This window comes from Neophocaena asiaeorientalis, unplaced genomic scaffold, assembly GCF_003031525.2.
Source record: "Neophocaena asiaeorientalis asiaeorientalis breed wild unplaced genomic scaffold, Neophocaena_asiaeorientalis_V1.1 scaffold27, whole genome shotgun sequence".
Taxonomy (NCBI): Eukaryota; Metazoa; Chordata; class Mammalia; order Artiodactyla; family Phocoenidae; genus Neophocaena; species Neophocaena asiaeorientalis.
Window position 1 is genome coordinate 171,862 of NW_020172816.1, and position 21,676 is coordinate 193,537.

General features: G+C 44.6%; 2 gene segments (V, D, J or C); both read left to right on the plus strand.

Moving 5' to 3' along the window:
• The window catches only part of LOC112397468 (T-cell receptor alpha chain C region-like), a 206,179-nt gene that overhangs the window by 99,612 nt on the left and 84,891 nt on the right, over positions 1–21,676 (plus strand). Inside the window, 1 exon segment of the C gene segment in view lies at positions 7,017–7,024. Coding sequence covers positions 7,017–7,024 — 8 coding nt within the window.
• LOC112397469 (T-cell receptor delta chain C region-like) lies at positions 4,077–13,899 on the plus strand. The segment is given in 5 exon segments: positions 4,077–4,208; positions 10,604–10,882; positions 11,487–11,558; positions 11,923–12,036; positions 12,967–13,899. Coding segments are annotated over 3 exon segments (429 nt in total).

The window sequence follows — 21,676 nt, forward strand, 5'->3', positions numbered from 1 at the left end:
CACAAAGACATTTTCAGGGAGTCTGTGATGTCAGAACTAGTTCCATAATAATATCAAAAGAATATTTGCCTTTTTCTTTGTGTTGACATTGCCCTAAAAGCAATGGTGGATAAAGCTCCTGGTTCCTCATCATGAATCAAGGCAGAGGCCTCAATTCTGTATCAGTGGTCAATATATCCTTCATTTCTATATTTGCAAGGGGGGAAAAAAGTCAGTTTCACCTAAAAATGTTATTGACTATATGAGTTGGCTAAGGCTGCCATAACAAAATAACACGGACCAGGTGGCTTAAGCAACAGAAACTTATTTTCTTACAGTTCTGAAGCTAGAAATCCAGGATCAATGTGTCCACAGAGTCGGTTTCTCCTTATCCCTCCCTCCATGGCTTGGAGATGACCACCTTCTCTCTGTGTCCTCATATGGACTTTCCTCTGTGCATGCAAATCCTTTGTGTCTCTTCTCTTTGTGTGCCCAAATTTCTTCTTCTCATAAGCACACCAGTTAGACTGGATTAGGGTCCACTCTAATCCAGTCCAAATGGCCCCATTACACCTTATCTTTAAAGGCCCTATCTCCAAAAAGAGGATACATTTTGAGGTACTGTGGGTAAGGACTTCAACATATGGATTTGGGGAGGACACAGTTCAGTCCATAACATTGAAAAAGCAGTAAAAGTATTAATTTTATTAAATCTCCACTCTTGAGTATATGTCTTTTTAGTATTCTGTGTGACAAAAGTGGAAGTATACATAAAGCACTTCTGTTGCATTCCAAATTATTATATTATCTCCAGGGAAAATATTTGTGCAATTGTTTGAGTTACAGGCTGAACTGGCTACTTTTTCCATGAAACACCATTTTGCTGAACAGAATGACTGGCAGGGAAACCATGGTTAATCGAATTTGGGTAGTTGTCAGGCATTTTCTTGAAAATGAATGAACTGAGCCTGCACATCAAGAAAAACAGAAAGGTTCAGACAATGATCAGAGCATCACCCTTTCCCCCAAGAAAAAATCCTGGGATCATCAACATGTTTCTAAAACGCCAAGAGATAGCTTTCCCATTCCCATCTTTGGCATTCCTTCTCTCTCACTCATGATGAGCCTCTCCCAGAACAGAGCCTTGACCTGCCCTTCCCTCTGCCTGGAACCATTTTCTCCCTGAGACTCACCTAGCTTTCTCCCTCACCTTCTCCAGGTCTCTACTCAAATGTCACGTCTAATGAGGCCTTCCTCAACCACCCCTGTCTTCAACAGTCCCCTTACCCTGCTTCACTTTGTATAGCCCTCACCTCCACCTGAAACTTTGAATGCTCACTTATCAGCTATCTCCCTTGTCCCCTGAAGGCAAGGGTTCTGAGTTGTGCCTTACCATTTCCATGAATACTTGAAGGCACTAAGTAAATGTTTGTTGAATGAATGAACAAATGAATGAATGAATGAGAGGACAAGTCAATGGTGGTTTAAGGCAGAAGGAAATAGAAATGTAAGCAAGCTAGGCACCTCCAGAGCCAAGCCTGATCTCAGCTCTGCAACCTGTGACAAGTCAGTGTCACTATACGCCAGGCACTCTTCTAGGTGCTGGGGAATCAGCATGAATAAAACAGACAGAAACCCATGCCTTACTGGAGCTTACAGTGTAGTGTAACTACGACTGTAAGACAGATGGTAACCTCACTATATAAAATATATAGTAGTTTAGCTACAATGAGGTATCACCTCACCAGTTAGAATGGGTATCATCAGAAAATCTACAACAAATGCTGGAGAGGGTGTGGAGAAAAGGGAACCCTCTAGCACTGTTGGTGGGAATGTAAATTGATACAGCCACTATGGAGAACAGTATGGAGGTTTCTTAAAAAACTACAAATAGAACTACCATATGACCCAGCAATCCCACTCCTGGGCATATACCCAGAGAAAATTATATAATTCAAAAAGACACATGCACCCCAATGTTCATTGCAGCTCTATTTACAATAGCCAAGGACATGGAAGCAACCTAAATGCCCATCAACAGACGAATGGATAAAGAAGATGTGGTACATATATATGAATGGAATATTACTCAGCCATAAAAAGGAACGAAATTGGGTCATTTGTAGAGACATGAATGGATCTAGAGACTGTCATACAGAGTGAGGTAAGTCAGAAAGAGAAAAACAAACATCATATATTAACGCATATATGTGGAACCTAGAAAAATGGTACAGATGAACCGGTTTGCAGGGCAGAAATAGAGACACAGATGTAGAGAACAAATGTATGGACACCAAGGGGGAAAAGTGGCAGGCGGGTGGGGGGGTGGTAGTGGGATGAACAGGGAGATTGGGATTGACATATATACACTAATATGTATAAAATGGATAACTAACAAGAATCTGCTATATAAAAAGAGAAATAAAATAAAATTCAAAAAAATATATATATATATAGTAGTTTAGGTGGTAATAAGCCCTGTGAAGGAAAACAAAGCAGGGAAGAGGAATAGAGTATTAGTGGGAGGGGGCAGTGTGCAACTTTTAACAGAGGGGTCACAGAAGGCCTCATTGGAAAAGGGACATTTGAGCAGAGACCCGAGGGGGTTACAGAGAAATAAAATAAAATTCAAAAAATATATATATATATAGTAGTTTAGGTGGTAATAAGCCCTGTGAAGGAAAACAAAGCAGGGAAGAGGAATAGAGTATTAGTGGGAGGGGGCAGTGTGCAACTTTTAACAGAGGGGTCACAGAAGGCCTCATTGGAAAAGGGACATTTGAGCAGAGACCCGAGGGGGTTACAGAGGGAGCCATGCAGGTTTCTGGAGGAAGAGCATTTCCAGGCAGAGGGAACACAAGCACTGCCTGGGGTGTGTGAAGGATACCAAGGAGGCCTGGTGGCTGGAGGAGAGTGAGTGACCTGGAGAGAATTTTTGTATGAGGTCAGGTTGGTAATGGAGAAAGGATGGCTTCTAAGTCACTGTAAGGACTTGGGCTTTTGGATTCTAGAGGGAAGGTTAGACAAGGGAATGGCAGTCACACTTGACCTTGGGAAGAGACCAAGGGAGACAGAAACCTGGATTCCAATCCTCACCCTCAGCTTTAAGAAGTGGGCACTTTTATCCCAAACACCAAAGAAACAGGATTCTCTCCTCCCTCAGCAATCTCTCCCTACAACCCTGTCCCAGGGAGCTCTGAGCTTAGTGAAATTACATGCTCCTGCTTCAAGTAACACTTTTTACTCTAACACCAATAAACACTGTACTTACACTGAGCATTTACAGAATGCTTTATATATACACCCTTTCATTTACTCTTACAACCTCCCAATACAGAAGACGGTATCCTTGTTTTATAAAGGAGGCAAATGAAGCTCAGTGACCTTAAGGAACTTGGCCAAGATTACACACTTAGTAAGAAACTGAGTTGAACTCGATTTCAGGTTATCTGACATCTCCCTACTTCACTGCAGCTGAGAAGCACTCTGCATTTTAGTGGTTCTCAAAGTATGATATGCAATCCTGTATGGGCTGTAAACTGATCTGAAAATGCACTTTTTCTCCCTGTATTTTGTGAGTGACATACAAGCAATCTCACAGACACTGATTTTTACATATGACAGAGGCTAATCTAACTGTCCCTTCTAAGTGTAAGTATGCCATTGAAGCTTGCTCAAATTTGAAGTTCATGAACACGTTATTAAAATGTTCCAAAAACTCTAGTTCTATTTTATACTAAGTCTGGCTGCTGCACAGTGCCTGTCAATGATGTAAAGCTCTGACTGGATATGAAATGGAGTTCTCCTAAAAGGTTCTGAGTGGGGCCTGTCACTCACTAGATCTTGCCCCACCTAAGTGTAGCCAAGGGTTGACAATCACCCACTCTATGATCAACAGTCTACCTTCCTTTGCTCCTGATCTAAGAAACTCTTTTCCAACCTCTGTCGTTCAGAGCACAAATTCAGATTGTGACACGTGGCAAAAGCCTAGATTTCTATTTGACCCAGGAACCACCTCCTGCTTTGTTCTGAAGGGTAGCCCCCAAGACTGAGGAGAAAAGAGGTTAAGCAGATGAGACAGAAAATCCCATCCAATGACTATCACATGACTTGGCAACTGGGGGCAGGGTTGTGGTAAGAAAAAAGAAAGGCAGTTTTTAGACTGGGTTAATCAGCTGTGTATGATCTACTGATATTCGGCAAAGGAACCTATCTGAACGTTGAACCAAGTAAGTGACTCGTTGTTTTTCTTCTTTTGACCACTGTGTTTGGCAATTATCTTTGTTAAATATTTTCCCAACTCATCAGCTTGGGAAACACTTCTTAGGTTGTTGAAAATCCCTCCAGCAGGCAATTTAGCAAGGGATGGTTTGAGGGGCAGGGACTGAGTTTCTGATACAATCCAGGGTGGGTACATGCTGCAGTAGTCTTCTTGGTCCACTCTCCATCCAGGAGAGTTTTTGTGGCCTTCCCTCTACCTGACTAGCCTTAGTGAAACAGCTTACTTAATACCCGTGCATTCACCATTTACAGATCTGGGCAATGACCAGACCTGTACTACAGCACATCTAGTAAATATGAGGTGCAGTGGTGAGCATGTTAGACCAAGAGTTCAAAGACTGAGTTCCAATCCTCTTTGACGAGCTCTGTGACTTCACTGAACTCGAGTTTCCCTCTAGCTGGTACAAATGATTTCCCAGGTGTCTTCCAGCTTTAGCACACTAAGATCCTGGTTATCATCCAGACCAATTCTAAGGGACAATATAGTAGGAAAAGAGAGGAAGTCCAATGATGTGAATGTCTTATGACCCAGTGGGAATTCTGGGATTTAATGAAAAAAGATGCTGTGTCCATTACTAGTAGTATGTCCATTACTTAGACTTTGTGTGACTTCAGGGGTTTTGACAAGTGACAGCTGAGGCTCCTTTCAGTCCTGTCATCTATTACTCTGGTTCAATGAATGGAATCTGGGGTCTGGAGACATGAGAGTCAGGCCCAGCTCAGCCACTATCTTAACCACCCTTAGCTCCAGTGACTTCCTCTGTAAGATAGATCTAATAATATCATCTCATGGAGTTTGTTACAGTAGTATTTTTTGAGGTAGTGTAAGCACAAGCCATTTGTAAGTAGTAAAGTACTTATAGAAATGGTAGTCATCTATGAGTATTAGCATCCTTTTAATAGACTCCAAGTCTTTTTCTTCAATGGCTCTTGGTCCAGCCATCATGTCCTTCCACCTCTAACTGAGGCATAGTCCTTTCTGATTGACTTGAACCTTACAGTTCAAGTTTCTGCTTACAATATGTTATGTTATGTTTCTGCTGACAATAGCCATTTGACAGTTAATTCCTTTTTCCCTGTGAAAATGTGATCCTGAAGCAAGATCTGGGGGTAAGAGATGACAGGTTTGAGGAGGTAATAGCAGTAAACATAGGGACGTCCCTCAATGTCAACACTCAGAAGATAACACACATCAAAGAAGCTGCCAACATGAAATGCTTAGATCTCAGAAACCCTTGCAAAATTCTATGACTCTAGCTAACCCACCCCCTTCCAAACAAAAGCACTAGGCAGGGGGCAAATAGGTAGTAAGGTTTTTGGTCATGATGTCTGAAATGGTGTGCTGACAGCACAACTCACCTTTGGAAACGGGACTCAACTCATCGTGGAACCGAGTAAGTTATGCATTTTATTCAGTGTGTATATTCCCTTGGAGTTGTGGCATAGTCCTGAATAAACGCAACTTCTTGAGAAGTTAGGAGGTTCTAAATGGGAAATCCATTGTTGTTGTTACAAAGAGCCAGGGGGAAACTGGAGGACAAATTCACTAGGTTTCTCTTAAGAAAATATTCTACGTATGCTTGGAAACTCTGTTCTGAGGATTACTATTGATAAGTCTTCTACAACTGCTTAAATAAAGCCCTTGGTCAGGCTTCTGGCCCTCTGGTCAGGGACTGGGACCAGGGAAAAGGCAAGTTCTAGATAAGGAGAATCCACTGTTTATGAGGAAAAAGAGTCATGGTCACAGCGTAGGAAGAGGGAGGGCTAGAAAGAAGAAAAATATTATAAAAGAAGGAGTTAGATCAAAATAGCCTTCTCTGCCTCAGACGATAAAAGCCAATCTGCCCTTGTCTCTTTTTTGCTGAGAACTTGCATTAAATCATCTTGCCTGGCTCACACTAAATGTTCTCCAAGGTCCCATCCTTGTCTGGGTCTGCCGAGAACCGTAATGTGCACACCTCCCTTGTTAGCCCTGAATCTGAGGATTCTGTAAAGGTTCAGGAGCCCACATCCAAAGTAGAAACAGCCCCCAACTTCAAGACAATAGCGAAGTAGTGGTGCTCTCCTAGAGATATTGTCCACTGGCAGTCTGTTCCAGTGTTTGGAAATCCAGGGGTCATATTCAGGTAGTCTGGGTAGCTGCCAACAGTCAGTCACTGGGAGCAGTCCAGAGAACAGCAGTCTTTCAGATGCTTCCCAAAATGCCAAAACCAATGGGGCATTGGTTAGATTCTGATTTTGTTTATTTCAGAGGAAATAAAAAGTGGGGAAATATACATGAATGTGGGGAGGCGATCTGACAGTCCTGAAAGGGACTGGTAGTGTCAACGGGGTCTCTGTCTCTCAGAGGGTAATATAAACTTACAGGCATACTTGATTGCCCCTTGCTTCCAGGGAAATAGTGGAATTTGGTGAGTTTTCTTATCTTTGAAAGGAGACTAGAGCAATGAAAAGAAGGAAAGAAACAGAATCACGTTGTAACTGATTGCAGTCTGATTGATGTTGGGCAAATCGCATCTGAGCAAAAGGTGTTGTGTTTCATTTTCCCTTTAAATCATTTCCACTTGAGATTCAGAGTTATCTGCCGTGTTAGAATCAAATCTCTGAGGCTGTGCCTTTGGAAGTCTTCAGAGATGAAACTGATGCTTAGCCCCTCTGTCGAGATGCTGACCTGAGCTCTCCAGGGATACCCCAATTGCTTCTCTGGTTTTCTCTTCCTGCAGTGATCGAGTGTAATATGATGATATGAAGCTCAGGTAGGGGGGCTGAGAATTTCAAATCAAACCCCCAATCCTTAAAGTTTTGACAACATATAATGGCCCTATACAACCATCCTTCCCTTTGCCTAGCTCTAGCCCTAGACTCTTGATTTTTGGGTGATAAGACAGAGTAATCATCCTTAAGTTCTATTTCACACGATTACTCTGTCCTCCTGAGGCTTGTATCTAGATCCAGGCTCAAGAGAAATTATAAAACAAAAATAAGCAATCCAAAGCAAGCGCTGGCTTCTCTGACCTGTATCCATGACACGTAGCACCACTGGGCTCCCCTGTCAGCTACCAATTTCTTGTTCAACCCTCACGTCCTTAGAAAGCCTTTCCATGGACTCAGGGAATTAGAAAGTAGGTTTGTTGTTATTGTGAGACTCAGTCTGAGTGATGGGGAAGAAATTAGGTTTCTAATCAAAAAGGTGGACTGTGACCCAAGAGAAGGACCGGAATATGAGAACAAGATCTGTGTCTAAACCCTCCTCGGCCTAACATTCATTACAAGAAATGTCAATATTCAGTGCCCCATCCCTACTCCCAAGCTAATGTGTTCTTATTGGAGAGCCCTCCCAATAAACGGGATGTTAAATTTTCCATCCTGAAGGCAGCTCTTGGTCACCTGTCACCCTCTTCTCTTGCTCTGTCTCAGCCCTGTCCCCTGTCCCAGTGCTTCTTGGCTGGGGATTTCATGCTCACCTCCTTACCCAGCAGTTAAACTATTATTAGCTTCAAAGGGAACTGAGACTCTATGAGTTTGACCCCTGATCTAATAAAGGGCAGCTTTGTAGCTCTCTGACTGGTGGGGTCTCTAGGCTGGGACCCAGGCTGGAGAGGCAGGATACAGATGTTCTAGCCCAGGCCCCAGGGCCAGCCCCAGGCTGGTTACCTGTGAGGCAGCATCGCAATGTGCTCCTGGGACACCTGACAGATGTTTTCTGGAGCTGGCACCAAACTCTTCGTGGAGCCCCGTGAGTTGATTTTTTTCCATACATTTCTAGGGAGGAATTGACTCCTGGGACTAGGGTTGCCATCCAGTTTGCATTACATGAAAAAGTATAACTAGGAGATGGAGTAGTACAGATGGAGTGGGCCACAGTAAAGATATTAGGCTGAGTAGCTGAAGTAGCTCTGTAATTATTTTTACTTAAAAAAAACAAAAACTTATTTCTGAAATCTTCAGAGCAGCCCAGAAAGCACAAAGAAATCTAGAAGAATTATACTAATAGTTGGAGCATCAGGTGGAGGAGGGGCAGAGGCCCAAATTCTCCAAGGTGGTTGCTTCATCCCTAGGCATCCCTTTAGCTAAGCTGACTAGTGTGAATGACTTGTTGCCACCTGTAAAATGTCCGGCAGCTGGAAGATTTAGGAGAGAAATGGTCAACCTGGTCAGAGTAATCAGGTAGAGCAAACTTACCTGATTTGTGTTCAAGTTAAATCCCATATTGGCAGAGACCTTTGAAACTGTGAGTGACATTTGTTATCCATGTTGCGATGCTTGGGGAACCAGTAAGACACTCTATGAGAATCTAGAACATAGATGACTTCTAAGTTTATAAATTAAGAAAAACTGTTCAGGAAAGGTATACACTTCTTTTTGTATTGTTTACCAGCACATAACCTTAGCATTAGATGGGTACTCATAAAAAGAGAAAGTCTGAAAATAAAATAACAATTGCCCAAATAAATAGCACTTTGCAATACATGCTGAAATGTAATTATGTTTGTGGACCAAGGAGAAAGCCTGGAAATTCTCAAAAGATAAGTGATTACATCTTTAAATTTTAGACTACAATGTAGTGCAAATTTTATACAACTTCAAATTTTGGTTTAGGTCTAATATAAAATAGACTAGGTTACATAGGGCAACTATATTGTATGCATCCAATTTTTATTTTTTATTTTTTTGTGGTATGCGGGCCTCTCACTGTTGTGGCCTCTCCTGTTGCGGAGCACAGGCTCCAGACACGCAAGCTCAGTGGCCATGGCTCACGGGCCTAGCCACTCCACGGCATGTGGGATCTTCCCAGACCGGGGCACGAACCCGTGTCCCCTGCATTGGCAGGCAGACTCTCAACCACTGCGCCACCAGGGAAGCCCTGCATCCCACTTTTTAAAAAAGGTTCAATTCAGTCAGATAGCCTTTTCTTTAGTTACCATGACACCAAAGAATGGGTTAAACACTTTACTTTCAAACAATTGTTTTGAACGGATAGACATTAATTGAGAAAGAGGATCTGAGAAAAATGTTTTACCAAACCAATGCATTATGCTGTATCTGAAATGCTGAGTAACAGATTCAGAGCACAATATCCTGAGTGTATGACCTTCTTCAGACATCTGTCTTGTTGATTATATCACATTATTCAAATTATTCAAGCCAGGTCTCTCCAGCCCAAAGTGATCATTAGCAACTGCCTTTGAAATTAGGTTTTTAAATCCCAAGCAAGGCTTAATTATCCAACTAAATCAGACTACGATTGGGTCACACTCTTAAGTAACGAAGGAGATAGGGTTATTTTGGTTTTGCTTTATAATGGACTAGTTTCCTTTCTCTATAACTCATTTTCAAGCTCCCTAGAAAATCAACTGGAATCCATCTCACCAAAGTCAGTATCATAAGAGAGAAATGCCACAGTTCTGGAGGGAGGTGACTGAGCAGAACGTGTGGTTTCCAAGCCGTTACTGCTGGGGTTATCGGTGTCTATTATCAGTGGCTTCAGCTATGCCGTGAAACAAAACAATGAAGGTTTTCTCCTTCCACGTTCCAGAAGAGCCCTTTGAAAAATCCCCAACCCCACTCTGGTTTTAAGGAAAGAAAAAGATGCATATACAGAGTAGCAGATAATGAGGCATGAAAGGAGAGAAGGCCAGGAGGAGACCCAATTATTGTAACCAGTGTTCCACAGCTCCACTTAGAACAAAACAAGAAGAAATAGGCTTAAACTAGTTTTATGTTCCTGAGGACTTCTGAGAATGATAGCTGTAATTCTCTGATTAAAGACTCAAAAGAAACTGTAGGGTGGTCCCTTACATAAGAATTCACCTGAAGGCAGAGAGATGGACCACTTAACTTTAGCAGATCCCTTCCAGTCCAAAAACTGGGGATGACACCCTGAAGTGACACAAACACCTCCATCCGCAGAGTGTTGGAACCAGTTATATAGTCCTTCTCAGACCTTGCCCTGATCTCATTCCAAGGGCTCATGCATTTAAAATAAACCAACTGATTCAGAGAGATTTTCAGCCTAACTAGATTGTCCAGAGGATTGTTTAATAAAACATAAATATTTGAAACTCAAAAGACTCAAAATACACTTCTTTGTATTTGTCATTTTCTATCTCTGCTCCCAGCCATATATCTCTTAGCAGCTCCTAACTAGAAGTCAAACTGCTGCATTTCATGTCTACTTCTCTTAGCCATCCTTTCATAGAGGTGCTAACAAGCTCAGGTCACTAACAGGATGCAGGAAAGTCTGGATTGTAGTGTTTGGCCCCAGAGGAATTGAGGAAAACATCATGGTTTAACTCCCACACATGGATAATCATCTCACAAAATAAATTGATTATATTTGCAGAAATTCAGGCTGTTGCCAACCCATCCGTTTTTGTCATGAAAAACGGGACGTACGTCACTTGTCTGGTGAAGGAGTTCTACCCCAAAGATGTAACTATAAGTCTGGAATCATCCAAGATAATAAGAGAATATGACCCTGCTATCGTCATCTCTCCCGGTGGGAGGTACAGTGCCGTCAAGCTTGGTCAGTATGGAGATCCAGATTCAGTGACATGTTCAGTTCAACATAACAAACAAACCTGGCGCTCTACTGACTTCAAACCAAAGAAAAATACTTCAGGTAGGTCCTATCTGGCCTGAAGGGGCTGCGATTGTGGGGAAGAAAAGTCAAGGGAAAGAGAAGTTAGAGTTGTAAACTCTTGACAGATCACTCTCAACATGGCGTCATGCTGGAAACAAGACTTAGGCTCAGACTCAAGACTTAGGCGAATTCCCATCATTGACTAGGAATTAAACTCTCTGCATCTCTGCACTGGAATCTAAGATAAAGCACATCTTATTTCATCCCCATCTCTCCTCTTCACCAACCCCTGTCTCCTTCATCCTAAAGACTCTAGGGTTGAAAATTCATGTGAGGTCTAATCTAGTGTGAATGCCATAACAAAGGGCAGTCCAGCTTATCATGGTGTTAATTATTCTAGTTGTTCTTACAAATTAGAGGCATACCTGCATGTGGGCCTCATGGTACAATGGAAAAAAGTCTCAGGACAGGAAGTATGTTGACTGTGCAAATAGCTAAAGGACCTTAACCAAGTCACTTCTCTGGTCCTTAGTTTACTTACTTAAAGTCTAAGTAAGTAAAACCTGAAATCCAGTTTTAAAACCTGAAATACCTTAAGCCTCTCGGTTATCATTGTAACCCTGACCACTGCTGTTTGTTCCAGAAAATCCAAAGCCAAAGGAACCTGAAAACATCAATCAAACTCAAACTCCAGAGACCTGCTATGAGCCCCAAGGTTAGTTGAAACCAAAGGGCCAACTTCAGAATTGAGGTTAAAGCAAACTCTGTCATTGTCAGATGGGGCCCAAAATCATTCTATTTCAAAAGAAAACAAAAACCATACCTGAGCCCAGTTGATTCCCTCTGACTCTCTAAGCAGAGTTTGCCTGGCTGCAAGCATGGGTTTTTCCAAAGCTTGCCTTACTGGATGTGAATAGCAGCCTTAGGTCTCTGAAGGCTATCTGGCACCAAGCTGGGCTTCAGACCAGGAAGAATGATGGTGATTCAGGGCAGGCTGGTTTCGGTGCTGTGGGTCCAATTTCTGGAAGGAAATTTAGTCTCTTGCTGAAGCCACCATCTTCATTCTCATTCAATTGCAGTGCAAGCCGGGAAGGTGAACATGATGTCCCTTGCAGTGCTGGGGCTCCGAATGCTGTTTGCCAAGAGTGTTGCCATCAATTTTCTCTTGACTGCCAAGTTATTTTTCTTTTAAGGTAAGAACTAGCTGCTTCTTATTCCTACCTCCACCCAAACTATGCTGCACATGGAGGAAAGGAGTTTAGGAATGGTAAGAAGCATTGAGAAAGGAAAAACACATAGAGACATATTATGATTTACTAAGGTGGACCTTTTCAGATACTCAGCATAACATCACATCTCCTGTTAGCCTTTTATTTCAAGCCAGACTCAAAATTCATGTAATATAATATAATACCAGCCAATAATCCTCACCTCAAACTCAGGAGCCAAAAAAATTGGACCTAAACAGGAGAAATCTTTTTCTTTACTGCTAATTTTATTTATATGGCCAAGGGACCATGGGCTTTTTGCAAGGCCGTCAGTAAAGCTTCACTTGAAGAATATTCAGGGGGAGCAGAACTTATCTTTGCCCAGACAAAGGGGATGTCAGCTCTCGATCCTTAATCATAGGACTCAATGTGTAGACCAGCCTATCTCTGGGATGAACCTATGCTCCCATCCTTAGTGAACAGCTCACTACTAGCCACTCAGGATGCATGCAAAGTTGAGGATGAGATGTGAATTATTTGCCTTTTACTTGCATTGCTTCTTCTGGTTATCTTAGACATGAAATTTGACCCGGGGCTTAGGTTTGCCTATGTCACTAACTCACTATGTTACCTAGGCCAGGTTGCTTCACCTCTCTGGGCCTGGGTTATCACATCTGTAAAACAAAGGAGCAAAGAAGAACTAAAGGAGAGCAGATGGGTTTTATGACTTGTGCCAACATAGATAAACTGATAGTGACTAGCTGAACTATCACCATGTGTAGAAGGGAAATGTGCCAGGATATATTAGTGATGTCTGCAACGGTACAACCACAGCAAGTACTGGCCATGCTATGATTCCTTCCAGCACTGACAGTCTATGATTCTATAACCCTGACAATTTTCCTTCACTTGCAGGCTGACCGGCATGAGAAGGCTACACGCCCTGAAAGAAATCAAACGCCTACAGAGGTGCTATCTCCTAGGCTTTCAACTTCCTGGTGGTTTAAGTTGACCTGTCCCAGCCTTGCTTAAATGGCTGTTTCCCAAACCAGTTTTCCTTTAAAGGCAACAAACCCAGCTTATCCTTCAGCCTGATGAAAGACAGAAGTCCTGGAGAGTGGGGGCTTATGGTCCCAACTGTTTTACATGTTGCTTTATAAAAGGATATAGAGATATGAAGGTATATAGGACACATTTTTTTTCCTACAACTGACACACTTTGAAAATGGTGTTTTGTTCCTTTGACTTTCTTTGCCTCCAGAAGTAGAAAGCAGGAGCCATCGGGTTCCTAGCTCCATTCTCCAAGAGGAAAATAGATCCTGGGCTTCTTCCGAAACATAAAAGGCTCTGCTCAACCCAGCACTAGGTTTGCCCCAAACTAGCGTTCTCATCCACAAAGGCACTTTCTGCTTTTCCTAGTATTTGACAAACAAAACTACATTTGACTTCCTAACACTCTCTGCCCAGGCAATGGGGTTTCTCCAATCTCATCTAAATACTCTCAGAGTTATTAGCAGAGATCAGAGTAAAATGCAGAGGAAATGGGTTTCTCTCTATTAATTGATTTAACGAACATGAATTACTCCAAGTTCTAGGCACTGTACTGAGGGTGCAAAAATACGTAAGACGTGGGTCTTGCTTTCAAGCAACTCATTGTGCAAGTGTTCTGGGAGGGAGGGACAGGAATGAGACCCCGAGATTTCCCCTGTAAGAACAGTGTCTTCATGACCCCCTGCCTGCCCATCCATGCCCAGGAAGTTTGAAGGCACTGGACCTTTGGTATTGATGGTTTTCTGCCATTCTTCTTTGTCTCTATTGCATGTATTAAAGTGCATTGTGTGTGCCTTGCTTCTGGCTTTCTTCATTGCGGACCATCGCAGGGGGTAAGGGGAGCTGTGAATTCACTGGTAGTCAGACAAAAACCACACTGAGTTTATAGGTCACACCACAGCTTCCTGGGCCCCCAGCCTGCAGGCTCCTGCCTCGGGGACCCACCCCTGGGTTTCCTGCTACTCCAACAACATCAGCGTCCCTGATGTGGCCTCTGAGCTCTGCTCCTCCCACCTCAGCAAGGCCAGCTTTTTCCGGGTGCACAAACCCAGGTAGCAAAAGTCTAGCAACCAAGCACTGTGGGTTCCTCAGCACCTATGTGGGCTGTCAGGCGGGGGCTCATGAGGTTACAAGTGAAAGAGCAACGTTCATCCACAACTGCCCCATCTTTGCCATCTGCAGACTCCCATGGCACGTCCTCACAACCCAAACCAAAGAAAGGAGGCAGTGGCATTCTGAGTCAATGAGTTTAGGACAATCTAGGTGGATAAGCCAGGTCCATCCAGGGGAAAACTATTAAAAGATTCCACACATCTTCACCTCATGTGCATCAAGAATGCCTGTTTCCAAAACATTCCCATCTGTTACCTTGGGCCATTCTTAAGAATGTATCTCTGAAGTTGCTAAGAACAAAACAACACATCCTCATTTTTCAGATGGAAAAAAATATGTCCCCCAGAAAAGGTATGTACCTTGTTCAAGGTTATTCAGAGAGGCAGCGATATTTCTGGGAGCAGAACAAAGTTATCAGGAGTGCCAGCCCCAAGTTCCTTCTACAAGAGCACAGCACGTCCCTGAGACAGGGAAGAGGGCTTGTTTTGAAGTTCAGCTAGGCTGAACTTCAGGATAGTCCTATACATAGCATATGAATGAGCCACCCTCTGGCCTACTTTGATCATCAGCGAAAGGCATCCTAGTATTTTAAAGAACCATGAATTTCTTCCACCAAAAGGATGCTCCTGAAAAGATTTAAGGCAGGAGCTATCGGGGATTGCGGCTGCCTTCTGGTGTGGAAACCATGCTATCGTGGATTATAGTTTTCCAGAGCTTTCACGTGTAGAATCTCATGTGACCCCAAAGGAGTCTCCAGGAGATTAGTACACACGCTCAGTAGGTGGCAGAACAGAAGCCCCGGAGGCTGAGTCATTTGGCCTGATCCTTTGGCTCCCTCACGCGTGTCTTTTCCATCCCTCTCTATAGCGACTGCTTTCCACCTGCCTGTGTTGAAGCCCAGATATACTGCTGCCCAAGCCACCTACTGATACAACCTCCTAGGGTGCAGCTGCAAGGGAGCCCCCAGAAGTGCAGCCCCACACCCCTGGCTCTGTCATTAACCAGATCAGCGACCTTCCAAATGTCCCTCACTTCTCTGGGCTTCAGTGCTTTCCCTATAAAATACCGTCTAAGGCTTCTACTATTTCTAAGATTACATCTAATAACTCTAATAGTTGTTTTAAGGAAGAGACACCCACAGAAGTAGAGGAAGGAGGGATGGAATCCCAGGGCCGAGGGTATATCTATTTTTGACATCACATTGTTGGTTTCCCCTGGAGGTAATTCTCTCCCCTGGGGATACCACTGAGCTCCAAACTCAGGGCCTTTGAAGCTGGGATTCTGGTTTTCACAGACAGCTTTCTGGGAATATCTCAGTGCTCTTCAGTGAAAGAAAAATGTTCTCCAAACCCAGTAAGTAAAATGGAGGTGCCAAAGAGAATCCAGGAGAAATAAGGTGGCTGTACAAGAAGATGCAAATGAAAGGTAAACCAGGGAAATTTTTTAAAGTAAGTAACTTTGTGTCCAATTTGAGTCTTAAAAGGAAACAGGCCAATTCACAGCAATGGATGAATGATGGAGACTAAAATAAAGACACTTCCGAAAGGCTCTCCTGAAGTTGGCCCTTAACCAGCCGCATCCTGATACGCTCCCAGCGCATGCAGCACATCCTTGTCAAGCCCTGCTCTGTATCAGGCACGACCTGGGCACCAGAGTCTCTCAGACGTGCAGTCTCCCTTCCCCACCACGGGCACTCGGGCAGCCAGGGCCCTCTGTGTCAGAAGTGGGGAGATGTCTGCTCCATCGGAAGCCAGGGTGCTCCCCTGGATGTGACCAGGCCTTTTCTTATCTGGAAGACATGTTAGGGCACCTCTAAAGGCCAGACTGGACCACAGAATGACAGGGAAGAAGGATGCTGTGTCCAAGGACATGAGCTATCCAGAGAGGCAGCTCTGCCAGGCTGTGCCCAGGGGTTTGTGTGCAGACTTCCCGGACACCTGCAACACCGTGGGAGTGCAAGCCACAGTAGTAAGTGGCACCGTCTTCAGGCCTCACTGAGGAGATCACCAAGTGGAAGGTTTTGTGGGTCAGGCTGTGCTGCACGGAAAATCTACCCCGAGCAAGAGCTGCATCATGGGATTTAATGTTATTCCTGTGCAGGACAAACTAGAAGGAACGACCTGGTCTTATTTGGTACCAGTATAAGTCTGGATCTAAGTATGTGGTTTGGAAAATGCATTGTAGTGTCACCTCACTGCCACTCACCACTATCTGCTCCTGGGAGATCTGGGTCACTTGGTTACACAGCACGTCCTTGTCTGTGAAGAGAAAAAAATAAGCAAACAGTGAAGTCTTACACTCCGCAGGCACTGGGTCCAGCACAGGCCCATCCGGAGGGAACCCAATGGGCAGAGGCAGGGGAAAGACACAGAGATGAAAATTAAAGGCAGAAAATAACTGGAAAATCCAGTGTGAATGAGAAAGAGGCCAAGCCTTCGAAAGTAAGAAAAAGGGAAACGGGTGATAGAATGAGCAGGACATAACAATGAGTGTACTTAACAGAAAAACAAAAGGCTGAAGCCCACAAGAAGAATCATCTTCTTTTCATATCAGGGAGGAGGATATAGAATAAAACTGGGCTCCTTAAATCTCTGAGACCGTCTGAGTGCTTCTGAAGGGAAGGAGATGGGAGGGAAGTGAGGGGAGCAGGGCAGCCCTGATGGTCACGTGACTGAATTAGCTGTAATTCTCTGGGGCGCATGCTTCCAACCCAGGAAAAGTTGTTATTGTTTCTGTGGTCCTCAATCCATCCTGTACTAATCTTTTTGTAAAACACAATGAAAATGAATTAGTTTTTAAAAAAGAAAGAGAGACTGCAAGTCCAATGATCACGTACTTCGATATCAAATTGCCCTAAAAGTGGCTTATCCTCCATTTCCGCATCCTCTGGTCACAGACCGGGTACCAGTCCAGGATCGCACTTTGAGTAGCACTGTCACACAGCACTAGCACAGCTGCACATACCTGGAGTACTCTATACATGGGATAAATGAATGAGGACCTTAACCTAGTCTTACATATTTGTGTAAAAAGAAAAAGGAGAGGGTTGGATGAGGTCATTTCTAAAATCTGCCCTAGCCCTGAATTCTAGAACTCTTTTATTTTTGTTGTTGTTGTTATGTTTTTTGGGGTTTTTTAATACAATTTTTAAATGTTGCACTCCACTGACAGTTACTACAAAATACTGACCTCTTCTATTTCTCATGCTTGAGGGAGTGCTGTGGTCCTGAGAACGCTCACTGCACTTCCCACAGCTTGATTTCCATCTCTCCCTCTGCAGCACACACTTGGCTCCAGCTGGAAACTTCTCCCCCCCAGAAGCAGATCTTCCCAGTGGGTGAACTGCCGTGAGTGGGTTACAGGCTCTCTGAGACAGTGCTCACAGTGGACACTGGGACCTGGGGTGGCTGGAGCCCCGGAGGCCAGCCCCTCCCGGCTACATTTCAATACAAATATTGTCTTCTGGGTAAGCCAAGACATGACAACTGCTGGGAAGCACTGCCCTAAAAAACAGAAGACCAACTGGCTCCCCCAAACCTAGGAGTGTTTCTAGGAGTACTTCTGGAGTTCCTTTGTTTCCCTGGTCCCTCACCTCCAATTCGTCAGGAAGGCCTGTCAGTTGCACCATGAAGTGTGTCTCCAGTGCATCCACTTCTCTCCACCGCCACTCCCACCACCTCCCACCAACACCACCATCTCGTCAGGACTACGGCAATAACGCCCCTTGTCAGGTCCCCTTGCTTCTGCTCTTGCCCCTGGACCATCTCCTCTGCAGGTCTTTATAAAATGTAAATATCATGATGCCAGCAGGGCCTCCCTTCCTGGGCCTGTGACCCACTGCACATGGTGGGATCTCTGCCCTCTGTCCAATCTCCCTGCACGTCCTCTCCCGCCTCTGTCACTCCCCTTCAGCAGCTGTGGCCTTCCTCTGCTCCTCTACCTGCCTCCCTCTTCTAGGTCCCTGAAACTCTGCTTCCAGGTTTTCACAAATCTCAGCTCAAAGAGGCTTTCCCTGGCAAGTAAATCAGTCACTCACCTGGGTACCCAGAGTCACCCTCGATTCCACCTCTTATTTTCCTTCACATCACTATTTGTCATCATCAGGTTTCTACATGTTTATTATTTGTCTTTCCCTTCTCACCCCGTATACACATACACATACACCATCATGTAAGCTGCATGAAGGCAGGGCCTTGCTTATCTGTTCACTGATCTGTCCCAGTCCCTAGGACTGTGTCTGCCACGTAATTGACAACCAACAAATATTTGTGGACAAAGGAATATAACTTTGTCCACTTAAAAACTCACCAACGGCATGGATACGTTTGCCGAATTTGTTTAAAATTTTTTTTATCAAAGTATAGTTGATTTACAGTGTTGTGTTAGTTTCTGGTATGCAGCAGTGATTCGGTTTTATATATATATATATTCTTTTTCATATTCTTTTCCATTATGCATTATTACAGTGTACTGAATATAGTTCCCTGTGCTATACAGTATGACCTTGTTGTTTATCTATTTTGTATATAGTGGTTTGTATCTGCTAATCCCAACCCCTAATTTATCCCTCCCCCAACCCCTTTCCCCTTTGGTAACCACAAATTTGTTTTTTATGTCTGTGAATCTGTTTCTCTTTCATAAATAAGTTTACTTTTGTCATTTTTTAGATTCCACATTTAAGTGATATCACATGATATTTGTCTTTTTCTGACTTACTTCACTTAGTATGATAATCTCTAGGTCTATCAATGTTGCTGCAAATGGCATTATTTCATCCTTTTTTATGACTGAGTAGTATATGTGTATATATATATATATATATATATATATCACATCTTCTTTATCCATTTTCTGTTGATGGACATTAAGGTTGCTTCCATGTCTTGCCTATTGTAAATAGTAAGGTTGCCAGATTTAGTGAATAAAAACACAGGACACCCAGTTAAGTTTGCATTTCAAATGAAAAACAAAAAAACTTTTTAGTAATAATTGGGACTTGCCATATTTGGGATATATTTACTCTAAAAAGGTATTCGTTGTTTATCTGAAATTCAAATTTCACTGGAAATTTTGCATTTTATCTGGCAGGCCCTGTCGTGAAGATTAGCAAAAGTGCACACCAGGAAGTCTGCAGCCCCAGTGTGAGCATCCCCAGGCCCCCGGCTGTGGAAGAGGCAGGGTCAGCAAGGGGGCTGCTCTGTCTGATCAGCTGCTGCCAGGCCTGCACGGCCCCCCTGCAGGCAGGTGTCCCCTCTCAAAGGCACCAGCCTCTCTGCTGGGGAGAAGGCCACTTCAGAACTTCCCACTCTCAGATATTCACGGGCTCTAGCAGCCCCCAGTCAGTCTCTGGGAGTCTGTCCTTGTTCTAAAGGTGTTGCCAGGCATGATATTCATGAGAGCTGAGTGTTCCCTTCCTGATCTAGGCAGTATAACAGTTAACAAATTAAACTGCTGCTCCTCTTCTGATGGCCCAACCTCAGTTACATCTGCCCATACCCGAGAACAGAGGAAAGGGCTCCAAAACCCTCACTCAGAGGGACAAGCCCTCTCCCTAATCCTTCACATGGAGACCTCCTTGGGTGGCACATCATGAAACTCCCCACCATGATGTCCTTCCAACACTCCTTGAAAGGCATCCCTTCAGAAAGGGCACTTCTCAGAACAGCAGTGCAGTGTCATGGTTAAGGAGTGGGGTTCCAGATCCAGACTGCTTGGGTTCCTATCAGCTCCAGCATGTACTTGCTGTGTGACCCCAAACACGACCTAACCCCTCCAAGCCTCACTTTCTCCATCTGTAAAATGAAGATGATAATAATAATACCTTTTTCACAGGACTGTTGGATAATTAAATGAAATAACACATGCAATACACCCAGCAAGTGATCTAAGAACGCTAGGCATTGCTGTTGCTATTGTCATTTTTATGAAATAGACTGATGAATAAATTTCCTAAGAGCTTGAGTCTCATCAAAGACGTTCAGAAATAAGATGCTGAGTAAATCTAAAATATAAAGTTGTGAAATCTGGCAAAAAAAAAACCCAAATCATGTTGTACCAATCGATGGCAAAAAAAAGTGACTCACATCTTTCATTTGCTGTCATTGCTGTCAGTGTGTCATAGAGCTCTGCACTCTCCCGAGACCTGAGCCAGCTGTGCTCATCCCAAACCCCCAAGAGCACTGGGAACATGGGAAATGAGCCTGCTAGCCCACTGTCCTATGTCTTGCAAAGGTTTCAACAGGCTTGTTCATGGGAGACCACAATGTACAAGAGACTGACCGCCAAAGTTTAGGGCTAAGAGAGACTCAAGATTTAATGATCTATTACAGACGTATTGTCCTTGAACTTCCCTACCCCATCTCCCTTAAACCTATTAATGTCTGCATCTGAGCAGTTCCCGCAGTCAGTGAGCACCCTGGGCTCACTTTCATTAGCCCGAAACCACCACTCACCAGAGGCCTTCAGAGGCTTCCGGGAAGATGGCGGAAGAGTAAGACGCAGAGATCACCTTCCTCCCCACAGATACACCAGAAATACATCTACACGTGGAACAACTCCTACAGAACACCTACTGAACGCTGGCAGAAGACCTCAGACCTCCCAAAAGGCAAGATACCCCCCACGTACCTGGGTAGGGCAAAAGAAAAAAGAATAAACAGAGACAAAAGGATAGGGACGGGACCTGCACCAGTGGGAGGGAGCTGTGAAGGAGGAAAAGCTTCCACACACTAGGGAGCCCCTTCGCGGGCGGAGACTGCGGGTGGCGGAGGGGGAAGGCTTTGGAGCCGCGGAGGAGAGCGCAGCAACAGGGGTGCGGAGGGAAAAGCGGTGAGATTCCCGCACAGAGGATCAGGGCCGACCGGCACTCACCAGGCCGAGAGGTTTGTCTGCTCACCCGCCGGGGCGGGCGGGGCTGGGAGTTGAGGCTCGGGCTTCGGTCAGAGCGCCGGGAGAGGACTGGGGTTGGCGGCGTGAACACAGCCTGCAGGGGGTTAGTGCGCCACGGATAGCCGGGAGGGAGTCCGGGGAAAAGTCTGGACCTGCCGAAGAGGCAAGAGACTTTTTCTTCCCTCTTTGTTTCCTGGTGCGCGAGGAGAGGGGATTAAGACCGCTGCTTAAAGGAGCTCCAGAGACGGGCGCGAGCCACGGCTAAAAGCGCGGACCCCAGAGACGGGCAGGAGACGCTAAGGCTGCTGCTGCCGCCACCAAGAAGCCTGCATAAGAGCACAGGTCACTATCCACAACCCCCTTCCGGGGAGCCTGTGCAGCCCGCCACTGCCAGGGTCCCAGGATCCAGGGACAACTCCCCCGGAAGAACGCACAGCGCGCCTCGTGCAGGCTTGCCCCGCCCTACGTGCCCCTCCCTCCCACCCGCCTGAGTGAGCCGGAGCCCTCGAATCAGCGGCTCCTTTAACCCCGTCCTGTCTGAGCGAAGAACAGACGCCCTCTGGCGACCTACACG